At 37.0% G+C, this 20,634-nt stretch overlaps 1 protein-coding gene across 2 annotated transcripts in view; it reads left to right on the top strand.

Moving 5' to 3' along the window:
* The window catches only part of VPS50 (VPS50 subunit of EARP/GARPII complex), a 98,650-nt gene that overhangs the window by 10,999 nt on the left and 67,017 nt on the right, over nt 1-20,634 (top strand). For both annotated transcript variants that reach the window (XM_069775009.1, XM_069775001.1), the window contains exons 3-10: nt 281-403; nt 1,018-1,089; nt 5,753-5,806; nt 9,075-9,145; nt 9,568-9,685; nt 9,772-9,807; nt 12,907-12,989; nt 17,952-17,994. In XM_069775009.1, coding sequence (XP_069631110.1) covers nt 281-403; nt 1,018-1,089; nt 5,753-5,806; nt 9,075-9,145; nt 9,568-9,685; nt 9,772-9,807; nt 12,907-12,989; nt 17,952-17,994 — 600 coding nt within the window. The remainder of the gene's footprint in view (nt 1-280; nt 404-1,017; nt 1,090-5,752; nt 5,807-9,074; nt 9,146-9,567; nt 9,686-9,771; nt 9,808-12,906; nt 12,990-17,951; nt 17,995-20,634) is intronic.

Genomic DNA, 20,634 nt, shown 5'->3' with positions numbered 1-20,634 from the left:
ACTGTGGACTCAAAATGCATTTGTGCCATAAATGTATTGATGAAGAAGTGTTTAAGCGATCTGCAACACTGGAGTCTGCACTATGTTCTTTGAGAATTTTTAAATATCTTACTGTTTGTAATGGGAAGAACAAGTTGCAGTGTACTGATCTTTCTATTCTTTGCCATTGCTTCTTATATTAATGTTGTAAATGGCTTTTGAAAAGTGTTTGTTATGGTAAAACATTGTTCTTGTTAGGATGTGATATTAGATCATGGAAATCCTTTTTTGTTTTGTGAAGGAGGAGCTCAGAGAACTACGTGAAGAACCAACTGATCCTCAAGCTCAGCAAGAAATAATTAACAGCATTGAAGAAGTTTATTTTTCCAATGATTCCTTTGATATTGTAAAATATGAGTTAGAGGTAAGCTCTCTTCTTAAAAGAAAAGACAGTAATGTAACAAAAAATGAGGGTCAAAAGTATGCTTTTTTTTCAATGAGCTATTTTTCCTTTTGTTTCTTATATCTTGCATTAATACAAAACTGTACCCTCCCGCCTCATCTTGCGGTTGTGGAGCTTCTAGCATATAGTATTGGTACAGAGTCTTTCTTTTAACATGGTAGAATTAGTATCAGTTGTGCTAACAGGCACTTCATAATTTAAACTACAGTGAAAAAGCCAAAATAGTTGGAGGAAAAAAAGAAATCTGTTCTGTATTTTGGGTATTTTTTTAGCAAACTGACTGAGACATCATAATTTCAATGATTAGGGGGGTTGGGGGTATACATATATGGCTTAAAATAAGGTAACTTTGAGGTAATTACGATATTATATGATGTAATTATGATAACACATTGTTTATTTTAACACTGATTTATTTCAGTATCCATCATTTGAAATAGTGGATTAATTCTGCAAATTAGATTGCAGAAGCAATAACAACGTTTCTTTAATGGAATTGATTGGTTAGTTAATATTACGTATGTATTTAACATCCTTTAATTTCTCACTGAATTTAATTTGTTGTTTACATGCAGAGGCTTCCTCCAGTACTTAGTCTTCAAGAACTGGAAGAGTACAGAGACAAATTAAAACAACAGCAAGCTGCTGTAAGTAAAGTTGTTTCCTCTACCCTCAGGCAATTTGTTGTATTGTCTATAAGTCTAGCCAGAAGTGTAACTGAAAAAGTTTTGATTTCTTAAACATTAGATATTAAGCATTTTTGTTTTAATGTTATTTTGTGTGCTTTTATAGTGGAAAATCATATCAGTAAATCATATCATCATGTGAAATCATGGAAGTATATCTTGGCGATAAATATTGTAACAAGGAGAAAATGTGCTAACTGTTTCTTTAGAAATGTGATTTTCTGAATGTTCAGCTTTTCCTGTGTATTGCAAGAAAAGTAATGTTCAACACAGTGCTGAATAGTGCAGTAGTATCTCTTTTTTTGAGGTATTTCTGGCAATGTAAAACAAAATGTTTTAAAAACTCTTTCCTTAGAGTTGCTATTTTCTCTCCTCTTTTTCATTGCCAATTTGTTAATCGTCAACAAGGGTTTCTAGTGAATACTGGTACAGAGTTATTACAAAATGAAACAAATGAAATGTAAACAAGAGTAATAACTATAATTTACGGGGGAAATCATAATTGCAGCTTCTGAAAGGTACTTGTTACCTTTCAGGCTTTTTTATTTTCTATTCATACATTAACTATTGATTCATTGCTCTTTTAAATATCAGTAATATGGTACAGGAAATGAATGTATTAACTGTGGCATTTGGAGAGTACCTGCAAGTAAAATAACAGTAATAATCCTAATTCATGTCTTTGAATGAATGAAATGTATAGAAGGAGAATATTGGGTCATTAACAATACATAGAGAAAAAGTTCCTTCTGCCTAAGACTGCTTATGCCAGAATAAACCTATGAAATTTTGTAAAGTATTAGTGAGAAGTTGAGCAAATGAATATTCCATGTTTCTCACCAAGAGGTATAAGGGAAGAAGTTGAAAGTGGGTGGAGGTTTTTGGTTTTGTGGGTTTTTTTTTTGGTTGTTGTTTTGTTTTGTTTGGGGTTTTTTGTTGTTGTTTTGTTTTGTTTTGTTTTTTAAAGTAAGAGGACATCTGATGGTGACCTAGTTTTGCAAGGACATACACTCAAGACTGAGAGACAACTTCACTGAGATTTGCTGGATAATCCTAATACCTGTTGTCAGTGTCTTGGCCATTCTGCCTGCATGATGGGAACTGGCTGCAGCTGGGGGAGTAATCTCAGTGCATAACTGCTGCTGAAACATGAGAACTGGAAAGTGCAGGAAGCTAATGAATAATAGGGTTGAGAACTGAGCACAAGGTTTCCAGTGAATGTGGCCCAGATGTGTCTTTCTTTTAGAAAACAAACAAAAACTCTCAAAGCCAAAACTTTGGACAACAAACGTGTCCAATTCTTCCCCCAACACCCCTCCCCAGTCGGGATTGGGCCTTTCTTGTGTCTTCCTTAATCTAGTCCAATTGATTCTGCTATAGGAAGGAATTGTTGCTTGGATTTATTTTCTTCCTTGGGCATGTGCCAAGTTGCTAAAATTTCTTGTGTGCTGTATATCATGTCCTTGTGTCGTATTTCCAGGTGAGTGTGAGAGACTGTTGCATGTTTTCTTCTCCTGTCTCAATTATTGTCCATTTATCTTGTGATGTATCATTTAGATTGCTGTCTCTCTTAAAGGACGTTAGTGTCCTTCATGCAAGACTGTACTGCAGAATGTTGTACGTTGTTAGTTCAGTCCCGAAAATATTTTAATGCTGATTGTGAATAGATTATTAGATAGAGGACTCATGAAGTCTGTTGACAGATCCCACAATACCTCTGCTTTTGAAAAAGAATAGGTGCTGCCTTTTTCACTTCAGTGCCTGTATCTATAGTTGGCATAGGAATTTACAGTAGTGGTTCAGAGATAATTCCAGCTTCTAAATTTTGGTAACACAAAGCACTCAAATGACTGAATTACAGGTGATAGAGCTCTGATCTTCCACTTTTCACTGACTGTTACTATCTGCTTTTGCACAGCTGATCTTGGTCATGCCTTTGGTTTTGGGGTCACTATAGACTCCGTATTTTCTGTAGGATTCCCATTACAGTTTTCCATTCCATTGGATGGATTTCAACTCACTCAAGACTTCTTTAATATGTGTATCATAGCTTTAATTTGTCTAATCAACTTGGTACAGACAATTTGAATTAGGAGGCTTTTTTGTTCTATGTCTGTTTGACTTAATTAGTTTACTGATATCCTCAGCTGTATCTTTTTTTTCTTGAGGAGATGAAATATTTTTTTCCTGATGTGATTAGGAGAGAGAAAATTGTTTGGTTCTCTAAAAGAACATTGTTGTTTGCATGCATTGATAACTGCAGTCACATTCATTGCTAGCAATTGCAATTCTGGATACCAAAAGTTAAGAATCACACAATTGTATGGAAGATGCCAAAAGGGATGGGACAATTTGGAAATGAATGGAAGTAACCTGGGATAATATCGCTCATCCAAATGAAAGGAAAGCTTGGAAGCTCAGAATAGTAGTATCACTATGTTCAGGGAAAGAAAAAAAAAAACATATGGCTGTGGCAGATGCTTGACAGTGTTGAAGTTGTTATTAGTCAAGGGTAACTGAGAACTTGCAAAACAAACAAAAGCAGTGCTGCCTTGGTTTAACCCCAGCCAACAACTAAGCACCGCACAGCTGCTTGCTCACTCTGCACCCCTGCCCCGGCCCCCTCCCTGGTGGGATGGGGGAGAGAATTGGAAACGTAAAAGTGAGAAAACTCGTGGGTTGAGATAAAGACAGTTTGATAGGTAAAGCACAAGCTGCACACGCAAGCAAAGCAAAACAAGGAATTCATTCACTACTTCCCATCAGCCCGCAGGTGCTCAGCCATCTCCAAGGAAAGCAGGGCTCCATCACACGTGACAGTTACTTGGGAAGACAAATGCCATCACTCTGAATGTCCTCCCCTTCCTTCTTCTTCCTCCAGCTTTATATGCTGAGCATGACATCATATGGTCTGGAATACCCCTTGGGTCAGTTGGGGTCAGCTGTCCCAGCTGTGTCCCCTCCCAACTTCTTGTGCCCCCCCAGCCTCCTTGCTGGTGGGGTGGGGTGAGGTGAGAAGCAGAAAAGGCCTTGGCTCTGTGTAAGCACTGCTCAGCAACAGCTAAAACATCTCTGTATTATCAACACTGTTTTCAGCACAAATCCAAAACATAGCCCCATGCTAGCTACTATGAAGAAAATTAACTCTATCCCAGCCAAAACCAGCACAAGTGTAAAAACTGAAAATGAAATGCGTCTTTTATTCCTGTGTACTGCTTGATGAATCCCCTTAACAGTGAAGAATCAAACTTTTAGACTTGTACTAGTGCAATGTGTAACTAGCAGTTATATCCCTGTCCTAAATCTTTTACAGGTACAGCGCTAGTGGGAAGAACAGGTTGGAAAAGGGAGGTAAAAATTTCACAGCATACAGACTCTGCAGTGAACAAAGCTTCTTTAGAGCCCCAAGGTCATGTAGGCTTGTGTAGCATTTGGCCTGATAACATCCTTTCCTGCCCCCACTCTGCTCTGGAGTGGTTCTTTTGCTGTCCTGCAGAAGAAAGCTCTATTATTTATAGAACAACTAAGAGGTTTTAAAATTGTTTCGTGATTTTTGGCCATTTTTTAATATGGAAGGAGGAAAGCATAGCTAGTTGTATGCCCCTTGTCCAGATTGCCAGCTGATGATATCAGGGTAATTTGAAGACCATTTGTGTGCAGGTGCTTTTCCAGAGGATGGGAACTGACCTGGTGGAGCCACTGTAAGTTTGTTACAGGAATGCTGGTTGAAGATCCCAGCTTCATGCTATATTTGACTAAGCAGTGAGATACATAAAAATCTCCTCATCTCTCTTCCCCAGTAGCGCATTGTGGGCTGGCTGACTGTCACAGCCAGTTTTATTTTATTCTCATTTCTGGGAGTATTGTTCCCCAAGAATATAGAGCAATACCAATAATTTTGTTGTCATGTTTGAAACTATGTTTGTAGTCCCTGCTGAAAAATGAAACAAAACACACTAGTGTCAAGCTTACATTTATTAGACTGTTAGTGTTGGATTTTTTTTTAAAGCTTGTGTGTGCACAAGAGACTGATCAAGGAAGCAATCCCATTTTTAAATTCAGTAGAGACAGCAGTTCTCAGTAGCATTCCACCACTTTTCATTCAGAACAATGGAGAAAATTTTAAAATATGCATGTTCTGTGTGCAAAAGAAAGGGTATAATGCTCACAGGGTGAATATTCATTTTGACATGGATTTTATTTAACACAATATCAGTCTGAAAGGTAGGTGTGCTTATGGCTTGCTTAGATCTCCACGGTAGATGGTTAACTTAAATTTGTACTCTAGCAGTAGCATAAGCAGAATGTAAACACTTGCAGTGTCCCATATTATTTCTGTTTTCTATTCTAGCGTGTTCCTTAACAAGCAGAGAGGTAAGGGATTAATTTAAAAATGCCCACTAATTCCTAGATGGAACTGTAAACATTTTTCTTTTCTTGCTCCTAAGGAAAGCTGATTGTCATTTTTAGGATTTTTTACCTTGTTGTGGCATATTTATTAATAAATTGGAAAACTACAGAACTAAATGATACGGAATCACAAACTTCTTGTAGAACTTCAGCATAGGGATGGCCTACTTAATTGAGATTGCTATGTATCCCATATAATATTCTTCTTTTTAAGGTATCTAAGAAAGTTGCAGACTTGATTCTTGAAAAACAGCCTGCGTATGTTCAGGTAAGACAACTAACAGTCACTTTTTAAGAGTAAATTACTCCATTTTGTGCTGTTATAATGCTGCACTTGTTTCATTGGGGATTAAATGTAGTAATTTGTTAGTAGAGATGCTAGTGCCTGGTTGGAACTAGCTGTCTATGTATGCTAAACGTGTTATCTGTAAAGAATGAAGGGTGTATTGAGCTGTAGGCCCTTAGGATGATAAAGGCTTTGGCATATGACCATTTTAAGAAGGCTTTCTGAAAATATAAATTCACAGGTTTGACTAATACCTGTAATGGACTTGAACAGGAGTTTCTTTAGTGCCTGTGTTAGGAATAGTTTCAGATCTTTTTCCGTAAGAGAAAACAGCAATGACCTTTTCAAAGAGCACTTAACCAGAGACCTGCCACTAATCTCAGGCAGTTGTGACAAGAAAGTGTCTAAGAGAAAACTGAGCTGGAAGTAGAACCTCAACATGTCAAAGATCTCTGAGAACAAAACAAAGCAAAACTACTTTAGCTGCTTGCAGTAGAATATTGGCACAGCTTTTCTCATTGCTTCCAAAACATAATTGGAACAGCTGTCATAATGATTCTCTAAAGAGAAGGTGTTTTTTTTCTACCCATTTATTTTTAATAATGCCCCGATACATTTGGTCAGCTCTGCCTGATTTTATCTGACCTTTCCAGGAAATGACAGTGAGAATTCTGCAAAGTGAAAACTTGGGATTGTTATCAAAGTAGTCTGAGAGTTATCCTGTGCTGGATAATTCTGTGTGTGTACAGCACCTTGCAAAAAGCATTGTCATACCAGTGGTTAACATTCTTCCTCTTGGGTCCCTGTCTTCCTTGCCTCCTGCTTCTCAGCTGGTATACACTGTTGCTGCAGGCTAGGGCGTGAACCTCCTGGGTGTTAACCCACAGTAGGTATCATGGAGCTGGAATTACCTTCCCCTTTCATCCAGAGGGCACAACTTCCTCTTCTGCTTGCTTATGCTCATGGCCTGCACATCTAGCCTTAGTGACCTTGTGAGTGTCCCATCTGTGCTCTGGCATTTTGCTGGGTAGAAGGAGGAGTGCTGCTGTTTGAAGAAGAATGGTCGGGGGGGTTGTGTGTGAGCATTGGTTGCATCATCTCCTGCAATAGCTGTAAGGGTAATATTATTTCAGTTTTAGTTAGAGGTGTCAGGTGGGAGGCTGTTGCAGAAGGATGCTGGGTAAGTGCTACAGTGGTTGAGTCCTCATAAGATAGTGTAGAGGGGGGCAGAAAGGGTAATTGTATGGTATGAAAACCTTCTGGTATAGTTTTGCTGTTGTGCATGTTTGGAATTGATGTTTTTCATTGAGTGCTGCTTTTTCTGAATCCGGCAGCTTCACTTTGGAAACCACCTCTCAGTGCATAATAGTACTGTGGAGAATGTGCTGCTTGCGTTTTGCTGTGTAATGTTAATATTCTTATCCCAGCAACATCTTAGTGAGGTGCACATGTTTTATACCAAGACATTCTTTCAGATGTTCCAAAGGGACAAGTTAAAAATCCATCATGCCAGTAAGAATCTTTTAAAAACATTTCTCAAATGTATATTTGCCTGATTAAGTCAATAATCCTTCAGTGTTACTTAAGGGCACAGGCTTGCACAGAGTTATTCTTGTCAGTAGACATACTTACCAGAGATTTCTGGTGGGCATCATAGGACTCACTTTCCCACTGACTCATGAAATGAATCTCCTGATGTGCTGTGGGTACTTTGGTAATGGCAGCTCCAGTTCAGTGTCCAGTGACGGTAACAGGTCATTAGAAGAAGCAAAAATGGAGTTGACTCTTTGTCTCCTGGACACTGTGCAAAGCAAAGTGTGGGGAAATCATGGTTTGCACCCCATTCCTAGTATGAAGTACTGGTCTAACAGGCACTACTATGGGCTGAGAGAGGCATGGCACAGACACAAGGTAAGGGATTTATAGTTGTCCCTTCTCCTTAGAAGGAAAGGCATGCTTTAGGAACAACCAATGGGTGGAAGATTGTCTTTGAGAAGAGAAAAAATGTGTTCAGCCCTAAATGCTGAACGGAAGACTCCCTCTCTGAGGACTGTTAAGCTGCGCTCTCTCCCCATGCCTCTCCATCCAATGTTCAAAGGAGAGATTTTACAGATTCTTTGCAAGAGGCAAGACTGGAATGGAGTCGCTCCTTATTTTATGCGTTTCCTCATGAAAAAGGGAACAATGGCCTTTTGAATAGCTCTGACATTTGCAAGATATGTTTTTAGTGAGAAGTAGGTACTGAAGAAAGTAATCTTTGAATTTGGTTTCTTAAGATATTATGCATATCAGCAACTAAGCTGTTATTTTTCCAAAAGCAACGTTGATAACGTAAAGGAGGAACTGTTTTTGGTGAAAGGTGCAGCTCAGTGATTTGTTAGAATTACTTGTATCTTTGGAGACTGACCAGGAGCCAATCTTAAACTGAACTAAACTTTAAACTTGTTTTTGCTTGTCATATCTCTAGAATTACCTTAGTTTTCAAAGTGAAGATCTCCCTTTTCCCCATGGAAAGCACTTGATACATTTTGAAATTATGAGTACTATTTAAAAAAAAAAAAAAGTTGTGGGTCTTTTTTTCTCTGTAGCGTGGGGACAGCATTCACTTTTCTGCAGTGCTGTTCTTAACAGAAGAAATGCTAATAGGTATATTAAAAATTTTATTTTTTTAAAGGAGTTTTCAGATTGTGCTACATACTTCACAAAGTCAAAATCAAGCTAAATTCAGGCCACCTGTGCTGAAGAGTGTTCAGCTGAAATTCAACAGGATACAATTAACATTCATTATGAAGTGACATCTATTAAATTGTGGAACACAAGTGCTTCTAAATGAGAAAATGCTGTGTGAAACTTTTTTTTGTTTGTTTCTTTGTTTTGCTGCTCTCTGTCATATTAATGCAAATTAAACCCTGTGCTTCTGTCCCTGAAGGATTGATCATTCTGCTGTGGTGCATTAATGGTATAGAGATTCCTAGGCTAAATGTACAGTATATAAATGTAGAGGGTCCCACTGCAATGAAAATGGATTTCAAGTATCTTTCTTCAAATAAATGTGTATTTTAAAGGATAGTTCTATATTAATGTTACATTCAAGCGCTTAGCATATATAAAATGATGAAACAAATAATATATAAAGTAACTCTACAAAGTCATAATAACATCTCAGGAGAATGCTACTAATCACTAGTCTTCACCGGTGTGTAGCATGACTTGAACTTGTATATTTATTTAACCTGTTGTCTCTCTGTAGGAACTTGAACGTGTTACATCATTGCAGACTGGCCTTCAGTTAGCAGCTGTTATTTGCACAAATGGAAGAAGGTATCTTGCTTAAATAACGGCAGAGATTGAAAGGGGGAAAAAATATTTAGGAAGAAATCTGTAAACCCAGGAAGTTTGCTTGCTGATCATGTTTCCTATTTATGTAGTGAATGGAATTAGCAATAGTAGTTAAAGATACTGAAACAAATACCAGCAGCTTTCTCTCTTGCAGCTCTCACTTCAGTTGGGAGTTCTCTTTAAAACAGGAACCTTTTGAGGTACACTATTGATCCACAGACAAGTTCTGGAGAAGGGAAAACCTACCTTCTTAGTAGTCTGTTGGTATCATCTTAATTTCTGGATTTCCCTAACAGTGCTGACAGTCTTATTTTCTAGCATGTATTTTGAGGGACATGTTAGAATTAGAAATAAGCTTTATTTTACATATCATCAAAGATTATGTACATTTTTAACTTTTGCAGACACCTGAATATAGCAAAGGAAGGCTTTACACAAACTAGTTTGGGGCTTCTTGCAAATCAAAGGAAACGACAGTTGCTTATTGGACTGCTAAAGTCTCTGAGAACAATAAAAACACTGGTATGTACAGTTGTTTTTGTTCAGTGGCAAAATATTTTTCTTCATTTCTGTGTAGTTATCACTGTTGGTTTTTTTATCTTTTTTAGCAAAGAACTGATGTGCGTTTGAGTGAGATGTTGGAGGTAAGTCCCAGCCAGACTATTATAATTTGAAGCTGTTCTAAGTCTACTTTTGTCAGTCATCTTAGTTTTGTTCCTTCTTTCCTTCCTCTTGCAAACAGGCTATGGGTATGTGCATGTGATGAAATTATATTTTTATTCTTTTTTCAAATGTTGTGAGAAATACTTCATATCAAATTAGATAGCCCCTGTGCTGGGGGAGGGAGTATTTTCTGTCAAAGACTTACTCCTGCCTTTAGAACTGGGCACCAAGTTCTTGAGTTAGTTCAGTAAGAGTGCTGTGGAGTCTTCAGTCCCCTCCCTACCCTCAATTTATACTTCTTCTCTGGCCTTAGCTTGATATTCGGAAGAAAAAAGAAGGTGAGATTTAGCTGACTGTTGATATGCTGGGTCTGGATAAAGTACTTCTACTGGTATATTACTGTACAGATTTATATGTGGGCTCCCCACTTAGTATTTTATTTGTAAGTGCAGTAGCTTCAGTCCTTATTCAGTGCGTTGGTTTTTTAATAGTCCGTTGTAGAAAACATTGCAGCATGCAGGCCATGACTGATACAATATATATACTGCCTAATAATGCAGTAGATACTGCATGGAGCAAAAATAAGATCTTGTCTTAAGGTGATTAATTGTATGAAAGACAGCTTCAGGATTTTATTGACAACTATGTTTTAATCATGTAACAATTTTGACTTGATAGTTTGCCAAATATTTACAGCTAATACTGGATGGAATGTCTTTATAATAATCCCTAGTTACTAAATTTGGAAATTGAGTTTTAATAATTGTAACTCTTAAGATTCTCTGAGTTTAATTCCATCTTGGGTAATACACCTTGTCTCAGCACACATTCTTTACCAAGCAAGAATGTATTAATTTACAGGCTGCATACACACTGCCTTCAGCTCAGTAAGCCCTATACAATGATGTTGTGGTTTAACCCCAGCCAGCAACTAGGCATGACACAGCCGCTCGCTCACTTCCCCCCCCCCCGCAGTGGGATGGGGGAGAGAATCGGGGAAAAAAAAGTAAAACTTGTGGGTTGAAATAAAGACAGTTTAATGGGACAGAAAGAAGAAAATAATAACAACAACAACAAAAGAATTGGAATATACAAAACAAGTGATGCACAAAGGAATTGCTCACCACTTGCCAACTGATGCCCAGTTAGTTCCTGAGCAGCGGTCTGCCCCACCACCCCAGGCAACTCCCCCCAGTTTATATACTAGGCATGACATCACATGGTATGGAATATCCCTTTGGTCAGTTTGGGTCAGCTGTCCTGGCTGTGTCCCCTCCCAACTTCTTGTGCCCCTCCAGCCTTCTTGCTGGCAGGACATGAGAAGCTGAAAAATCCTTCACTTGGTATAAACACTACTTAGCAACAACTGAAAACATCAGTGTGTTATCAACATTCTTCTCATACTAAATCTAAGCCATAGCACTATACCAATTCCTAGAAAGAAAATTAATTCTGTCCCAGCTGAAACCAGGACAAATGATTAGCTTTTAATTTCTGTGCTGTATTTTTTTTGCACAGGAGATCAGCTCTTCACTGTCTAGTGGTAGGAGTTGTCTTGAGACAGAGGTGTGGGTGTTGCGTTCACACACAGACCCTAATGTCTGATTATCATAATTTGCCAGTGATTTTTAAATGTTAAGGGCCAGAACTGCCCTTCCTGGCTAAGTGCAGTTTTAGAGTTGCAGTCCATGTCTGCTCCCCACAAGGTATCCCAGTTATTGGCCAATTTATTGTCTTTACTCCAAGAAGAAGTTAGTTGCTTGGAATATGCGTGAGAGCTATTAGTGGCCATACACAGAGGAATATTTAGATAGGGTTCCCAATTAAAAAAGACCAGACATGAAGCTATAATAACTTACAGGGGTGAGCTGCATGTGGAATATATTAGTAATGTATGTTATGCAAGCAGGCTTTCTGATTTGAGCTCTGTTAAACTTAATGGAGCAAGTACCAGGTTTCCAATGGAGAAAGGTACAAAGAGCTGTAAATGCAGCAATCATTATAGACCAATGTACTGTTCTGTTTTCATCTAACTGATAATATATGTGGGTTTTTTGGTTTTTTTAGCTAAACTTGATCTGCATTAGAATGCTGCTGTTAAAACCAATTTCATTTCAGAAACTCCTTTATGATAATAGCCGAATATAAATTGCCCTTGCGTTTTTACTCTTCAATCAATGACTTTGAAATTCCACTAACAGGTTTGCATTTGAGCTCTCTGAAGCACATAATGTAACGGATGTAATTAGGACGGAAAAGGGAAGCTCTTAGCTATTAAAGAGGGTTTTCCGTCCTCCAAGAGCCTTTCTGGCCACATATCTAATAGAATAAAAAAATAGTAGTTATACCCAAGGCACTGCCCATGTTCTGTTGGCAAAATCCTGGGGTTTTACATTTTTGTGTGTATGTTTTTGTTTTCGTTTTGTCCTGGCATCTTCATATACTTCCTGATGGATCTGTCTACCTATTTGATATTCTTCCTATAAATTAGGACAATATTTCCATATTTTTTTCCTAAAGTATGTTCTTATTGTCCTGGGGCTTTGTATGAGCCAGTTTTCTTTAATTTAAATTTCTAATTAGCTATAGAATGTATCACATTAAATAGTATTTATTTGGGCATAATGTTGGAGTGTCTCCCTTGTCTCTTTTTAGGTTTTGTAAACTATGGTAACAGCCTGCCAGTACCTGAACTTACCTCTTTCCTTGCTCATGAATAGATCATACTGTATTAACAGAGGTTTGAAAGTTAACTGGGAAGATATTAGTTGTTTTGTAATAAAAACTTTCTGACATGTTTTATATGAATTCATAAGGAAAAAAACCCAAGTCATTTGCATAAGGTAATGTAATACATAGTGTTTTCAGATGTTGCTAATGTTGTCTGTTTCTAATTCTAAACTGCTTGCACGTTAAGTTCTGCAATAGACCCTCACTCATTTCCTTTAACTTTACTGTATAGATGTAAGAGGCAAAATATTTTGTTCTTAATGTTTATATGTAAGCATGCAAGCAAAAACTGGGTGTTGCAGTGATTGCTTCAAAAGCCAACTTAGCTTTCCATTGTATTTTATCCTAAGGAAGAGGACTATCCAGGAGCTATTCAGCTGTGCTTGGAATGCCAGAAAGCTGCCAGCACTTTCAAACACTACAGTTGTATAAGGTAGGGTGACACTGTGCAGATTTCAGCTTCTGTATGATTTTACTTGTAAATGGTATAAAACAGAGATCATTAATTCTCATTCTCTAAAGCAGCTTTGATTGAAATTTAATTTTCTGCTTAGAAATTGAGGCATTTATAAAAGCATAAGCATGCTCAGTAGTTTCCCCCTCCCTATATAATCTATGTTTGAACTATGTCATTGTTTTGCAACTGTTGTAATATGTTGGCAGGTAAAGTTTCAACTAAGATTGCATTATAACTGTGCTACAACCTGCAGCCTAGAGATACCTGAGCTAATTTTTTAATAAGCGAGTTTATATTCTGGAATTAATTTACCTACAGCAAGACAGCTTGTGGAGGATAACCTACCCTGATTTCTTGGTAATGAAATTGGCAAGTGCAGAGCTGTCATGGAGAAACTGCTTTCAGAAGTGGAACTAATTCAAATATCTGCATTTCCTAGCTTAGAAACACTTGATGTTTCCATTGCTTTTTAGAAAGAAAAAAAAAAAAAAAAAGAATTGGGTAAACATTAAGTTCAAAGTCATAATAGATATGACAATAAAGGAGTAAAATGAAGTGAATTTTGGTGTTTCATCCACTAAGATCATTAGATTTTCTATTATTTTTAATTAGACTTTTAAATTTGTGGGTAAAACTCTGACATTGTTTGATCTCCTGTCAGAATGGTCTCTGACTTAGAAGGGTCAAAATCTATGAAAACACATGCTTTGCCTCCCGCTGTGCTCTAAATGTATGCTTTGTTGCAACTTCAGAGTAATTACCTATAATCCTCAATTTCAGTTTAGGATTTGCTTTTGAGGTATAGTTGTTTCAGGATCTGAAGATGCACCAAAAAATGTCTGAAGTTAGAAGTTGTACCTGGAAATAAGCCCCTCTGTATTTTGAAGTCACATTTCAGGCCTGCTTTTTTGCTTTCTTTTTAGTTCCGTAAAACTTGTGTGTGTATATAAATTGACTGTACAGCCAACATTTGCCTACATATATTAAAATTTTGAATCCCTTCCTTATGTAGTGGTAAATGAAAACTATATTTATTTGAATGAGGAAAAATGACTGTGATTTCCCTCAGTCCTGGACAATTCAGTTGTTTAGAAGCAAGATGACTCTGGAACAACTATTGCTGTGCTTGACTCTACCTTCTGTAGAGATGGGTCTTGCAGTCTTCCATACCTGTGTCCCATCTATACTGTTCAGTATGCTGTCCTTAGTATTTATTGCTCTTTCAGATGCTGTGTGGCTCCAACCATTAATCTTACCTCCTGCATTTTTTTCGTCTGGAGAAATCGGCAACATTTATTCAGCTTGAAAAGGCAGCTTGATTTCTTAGAGTCTTACAGTGTTCATCCGGAAAACCTTGCTCTTTCAAGGTTTAGGTTAAATTACACAGTTTCTTTGATGTAAATTCTCTTTTGTGTAAATGATATGAAAGTTTCTGTTTAATGTTGAATCACTTCAAGCTTTTATTGCAGCTTCAAAGTTTATCTCCACTACACTATGTCCAGTATAGCAAAATTTGGAACTTAAACTAACAGTTCATGTTTTTGCCATTTGGAATATTTAACTGCAAAAGTCATACTGTTTTAAATCTGATAGCATACTGACAAGATATGTGACAAATAGCTGTGAGGATTTACTTTGTTGTTGCACTCAAAAGGATATCCTTCCATCCAAGCAGACAGATTCTTGAAAGAAAGGATAATGACAGAAAAAATCAGCACAGCTTCTTTATTCCAAGAGAGTTTTTTGAGCTTGTTTGTTTGCATTGTGGGTGCAGAAGGACATTTTAGCTGCAGATCCCAGTCCTAGTGCGAACATTTCAGTCTCGGTGCACAGTTTTACTTGCTGAAGTCTGAGAGAATATGTATTGTATGGAATAATGCCTCACTAGCAGGGGATTGGGCTGAATGAATAAATAGATCTTTTGTATTTCTGTTAAGGACTGCAGAAAAAACAGCTAGTCAAGAAAACAGACACATGCTAGCACTTAGAGCGTTCTTATATGAGTCATCACCTCTCTATCTTACCATGAAATTTTCACAGTATCCCTTTGATTGTCCACTGTCCACATGACAAAATCAGTGCCTTCCTTTTGTACAATCATTCTTCACATTTTTCTTGCTAGATGGTGGTAGGAATTAGGTGTAGCTCTTAAACAGCAGAGGATTTAAACCTTTCTGTGAAGCATATAATTTTTTTATTTTGGCATATACATAATCTGAAGAGGCAAGCACGTCAGCTTCTCTGCTAAGACTTCTTTGGTTTTAAGAGTGGCTGCTCATCCTTTGAAATAATAGGATGGATGTCTATTATTTTTGTTCACCATTGTCTTCTTCCTAGGGAATGCTTGCATTATGTGATTCATTTTTGTTTAAAAATAGAAATCAAAGTCTTTTGCCTTCTGCTTGTTGATCAGTTCTGATGTGAGTACACTCTCTTGAAAAACCTGAGGGAAAATTTAGTGTCAGATAATGGGATGACTCTGTCTATTGCATTTGGGTCGAAATGTTACTTCTGTTATATTGCAGTAATGTGCCTTCTAAAAATGCTCTAATTTAGATTTGTATGGATGGGGATGCAAAAAAAAGACTCCTAATATGTTTTTTATTAATGAAATGAATGCCTTGAATTAAATTCTCAATTATGGTAAATGGGCTTTCATAATAGTCATGTAGCCATTATGTCCAAGCACTACCTTTATAATTCTGGCTTAGAAAATATATACAGATTTAGCTGGACACTGCGTTTCTACATTTTCACTGCAATACTTGATCAAAGTTACTTTTCTTATGAAATTTTGTGATTGCACCTTCTTTTCCTGAATTAGTCAGCATAAATGTAGGCTGTATTCTTGCAAACACATCCATATATCATAGCTTGGTTGAATAAATAAACTATGAATGTGTGTATTTAAAATTGGTGCTTGAGCCCTCGCATGAAGGGGAAGACAATGCTGTCACAGGAGTTGCACTAAATGGTAGGGGTAAGAAACGTGGCAGTTATACCTTGATTGCATTTCCTGTGGAACAAGGTCTTTTTAATTTGTCCCCATCCTGCTCTTCCAGAAGAAGAGAAACGTACACTGTTCTGGAATGGCCCAGATCCTGGGGCATTTGCTGGGAATTGTGACATGAGGGCTCAGGTCCCAGAGCTGCCCAAGCCTCCTGTGTCACCCGGTGATTGCAAGCTGAGGCTTGCCTGGCATTAAGAATAGTGGAAACAAGGAACTAGTTTTCATGTGGATCTATGCTGGTGTACAGATGAAATTAGTCAAATGTGATCGCCTGCAATAATCAAGAAATGGTTTCTGCAACCCAGGAAGTTTTTCAACCCTACATTGCAAATTCTTCATGTGTGTGAGCCAGTTGCCTGGCTGAGGTGAAAAATCCATGTGTATTTTTAATTTAATTAGAAAAGGTAAAGAAATGCTAGATTAGCAGCAGCATGTTCATGACATTGGTTTGAAAGGAATCATAGTCTTATGTTTATATGTTACCTGCTACCATTAGGGGCTTTGTGAATTTTCATAGAACTTAAAGCAGTACAATTGCTTAATTTGTTCAGTCTGTGCAGAGACTACCTGTGCGTTGCATCATTTTTTGCTAATGTCAGCAGCTTCTATATTTTAGACCAGTTAATTTCAACATGTAAGCCAACTATGTGTTTATACACAGGGGATGATAGTCTATGCTGTACCTAGTTCTAAAGATGGAAAGGAGTGATTCTGTGCACAGAGCAAGGTTTTTAGTCTTGTTCTAATGTCTTCTTGCTAGCTAAAAGAACTGGAGTAACAGGAAATGCTCATAAACTCCAGCAGGAGATGTAGTAACATGAAATTGTTATGGAGGCTTTTCTGTTTGAAGGCTTGTTGCATGTGGAGGAACAACAAAGAAATACTGGCTGCTCTATTTAGTGTTTAATGCCAGCTCTTTCTGATGCAGTTTTTTCTATTTAAACCTCTCTTTGGAGGGTGTTGTGTACAGGTTATCTAATAGAACCGAAAAAAGAGGGGTGATGGGCATATCATTTAAGTGGAGAGAACTGGGTAGGGAAGCTAGAATCTATCTTTTGATAGTTAACATGATCTTTTCCCTTAGGAAAAGATTCAGAGCATGGAAGGAAGTTGTCTAAAATCAGTTATGGTGATTATCCCATGAAAACTGCTTTCCATGCTTGAAGAGAATATCCTGCCTATTTCTTGGTTGCTTCAACCCTTCCAAACAAAAAGATAGTGGTCATATTTTGTGTCTTATTTTTCTGGCTGGTGTTCTGAAATTTTTAAAGCTGATTGTTGGAAAGGAGCAGTTGTGCCTTTCTTTGTCCTAAATAGTTTCTCTTATGGTAGCTATTTTTGTTAATCTTTCTATACCAAATATAGCTCAGCAAAGTGAAATGATGGTCTTAAAAAGATTTTCTGAGAGTTGTGTAAGCTTAAGTTCTTTTTTTCCTATAGTGTTTATGTAAGGGGTTCCTGAGCAACAAATAGAAGTTACTATACCATAGTTTGCAAAGACTTGACAGCCCTGACCTTTCTGGGTATGTTCTGCTGTAGACCACACTGCCAAATCAAAACATTTGGAGCATGAGTTCCTTGGGGGTCGGGAATGTCTTTGAATGCTTGGCTAAATCCTAGCAGGATGGGGTCTTGTCTGGGCCCTCTTAACACTGTTGCATTATAAACCTAGGATAATGTGCTGCTGCAACAGATATTTTAATTTGAAGTGTTAGGAATACTGCAAATGCCTGCAGTTAAGTGCCTTTCAGTAATAACAGTAGTGCGGTGATGCTAGTCTGACACAGTAACAGCAGGTTAATGATTTATGATAAATTACTACATTGTGGCTCAGTAGCAGACAAATCTGTTTTTTGGAAATGAGAAACTTGGTGTGAAATGGTAATATGAACAGTAGTTTTATTTTAAACGTTTTTCTTTATTAATAGTGAGTTGAATTCAAAGCTGCAAGACACCTTGGAACAAATAGAGGTAAGAATTAATACATTGATGTTTAGTAAATGTTAGTATTTAACCTCTAGGTACTAGAGCTTCCTAATACAATGTTATTAGCAATTGCAGAACATCCACATTTCTTTCAAATACTGTCTTTGGAATGCTATAGTCATTGCTATTCATGCAGACTTTTGTGCTGCAATCAACCTAAATGCTCTATAGTATGTTATCGAACTTATGAGCCCAGCTCACTAGTTGTGCCCACTTTAAGTGGTAAAGCAGTCAAATAAAATAGGCACATAAGATTTGAAGTACTGGAGCAAAGGTATGCTCCCTGTATGAAGATGATGTATGGTGGTTTTCAGTCCTTGAACTGCTGTGAATTCTTAAGACGATTCCTAAATAGTTGTGAAAAGTAAATTAGCAGCATGCCAATAGGTTTGGATAAGCTACACAAAAGATCACAGTTTCAGTGGAAATTTTAAGAGGTCAGCAAACTGGAAACTGCTGGATAGGGCCAGTGCTAAGCCATAGGAAGTAAGACTTGAATAGCTGGGAAAGATGTGACTAAGGTCAGTTTAAATTGATGGATAGTATTGCAAAAGCAAATGAATATAAAATGGTAAGTGTCTTGCTGGAAATTGGTGGCAAAAAAAAGTTCATGAACAATAGGAGTTCTTTTAACTCCTTTACTAGGTAATTTTGAGCTGGAATTTGGCAAGTTTTTGTAAGAAGTCAAGTAATGTAGATATGTATAATGTATGTGTAGTACATGTAATGCCTGTACATGTAATGCATATCAGTAAGCTGAATTAGCTAGCCCAGCAGCTCTCTACGCATCTGTTCATGTGCTCTTTAGTGCATGTATGATCGTACCTCGTTATGCAATTCCCTGTACAATTAGAACTTTGTTAAATTTCCTTCATTTATGTCTTTGTACTTTCACTTTCTTGCAAAGCTTTTTTTTTGTTCTTTTTCACTGATATGTGCTCTATTCAGAGCATGGCTGGTTCACTCTCACATAGGCTAGTCATTAAACTCGTCTCTGTTTGTTTGTTTGGTTTTTTAAGATCACTCAGTTTGCATTCCTATTGCTTTCATTTACTTTCCACTTATTACTTGTGAGGAAACTTTGATGTTGCTTAAAATGAGACATGCATCTTTACTTCTTCCAGTAACAGCTTTGCAGAGCTAATTCTGCTCATACTAAAATCTGGTAAAATGTGCCATGTTCGTTGGTGAAAGCAATTCACAGCTAGCTAAATAATCATATTCAAGATTTTTATTTATTACTTGTGAATTTATAGAAATATCTTATCTTACTCCTGTGAAAGTTATCTTATTTTCTACTGGAATTATGTCTATGCATATTGGAGAAATGTAAGTCATCCTGCAGTTCACAGAGTGTTCCTGTGGAATACATGCTCTAATTAATATAGAATCATATTCTGCTAATTAATATTTCAGTAATGAGTCTTCTCAATAGTTGAGTGCCTCTGCTTATGTCCATTCCTTTTTTTTTCTTTTTTTTTTTCTTGTAATTTAGGTTTTAACATTGATCTTACTTTTATACTATATTACAAATAAAATGCAAGGTGGCTATAGTGGAAGGAACCATTGAAAAACGTGGCTGAAAAGTTTAATGTACTTTGTGTTTAAGAGCTCTGTTCACGAGCAGCTTGATATCCCTGTTTCTCTCTTTGTACAGCTGTTCTGTGTGAAATAAGAGAAGAAATTTTTTTTTAAAATCAATATATGGCTGAAATTCAAAATGCTGAGTAAACTTTTAAAGAAGTTCTGAATCTTTAGGTTACTTCTCCTTTTACCACTTCGCTTAGGAAAAAAAATGCAGTTTTTGATTGTATCCTACTCTCCTTTTTTTGTGCTTAAAGAAAATATTGATCTGCTTAAAAATACTGACAAAATACATCCCCCACTCCCCCCCCCCCCCCAACAGCAACAAAACCCACCCACCAAATCTCTGGGATTAAAATCTATAAATATTTTGTGGCTAATGAAGTATTTAATGAAAATTTTCCAGTGGAGTAAGTAAAAGTACATAGGGACTAAACAACCATCTCCTGTGGATTCTCTTTGCAAGAGCAAGACTACATCGCAAGATCCTTAAATAATAAAAATTGAAATGGCTTTAGTGACTAGCAAGGAGTGAAAATATCTGCTAGCTGTCTATATTATCATATGTTATTGATTCGTGTTTTCTTTTCTTGCATTGTTGATTGAAAATAACTACAGTTAAGCTGTGTATCTCTGAATATATTACAGTGTCTAAGTGAGAATTGTGTTATTAAGCTACATAGTCAAATTCTTGGAAGCTTTATTAGTTAGTCATTAAGTATATGATCCTATTTTAGTTTTTTTTTTTTCATTCAGTGCACGTAATAGATGAACTTAATTTACTGCAAAGCTGTTCAGTATGCTCAGACACAGCTCTGATGGCAGAACTAATAATTGTGTGTGTATGTGTGTGTGTGTGGTTTTTTTTTTTTCCTCTCCTATGGTAATGATCATTGTGCTCGTATAGTACTTCATAAATGACTTCACAATGAACTTTTCAGTCAGATAGTGTTAGTTCCGTTTAATAGATGGCAGTCAGAGGGTTAAGAAGTATATAATTGAATTGGTTGGGCTGAAACACCTGTGGAGCATTTTCTTTTT

This window comes from Haliaeetus albicilla, chromosome 2 (assembly GCF_947461875.1).
Source record: "Haliaeetus albicilla chromosome 2, bHalAlb1.1, whole genome shotgun sequence".
NCBI classification, from domain to species: Eukaryota; Metazoa; Chordata; class Aves; order Accipitriformes; family Accipitridae; genus Haliaeetus; species Haliaeetus albicilla.
Note: the sequence above shows the minus strand (reverse complement) of the source record. Positions and strands in the feature narration are given on the sequence as shown.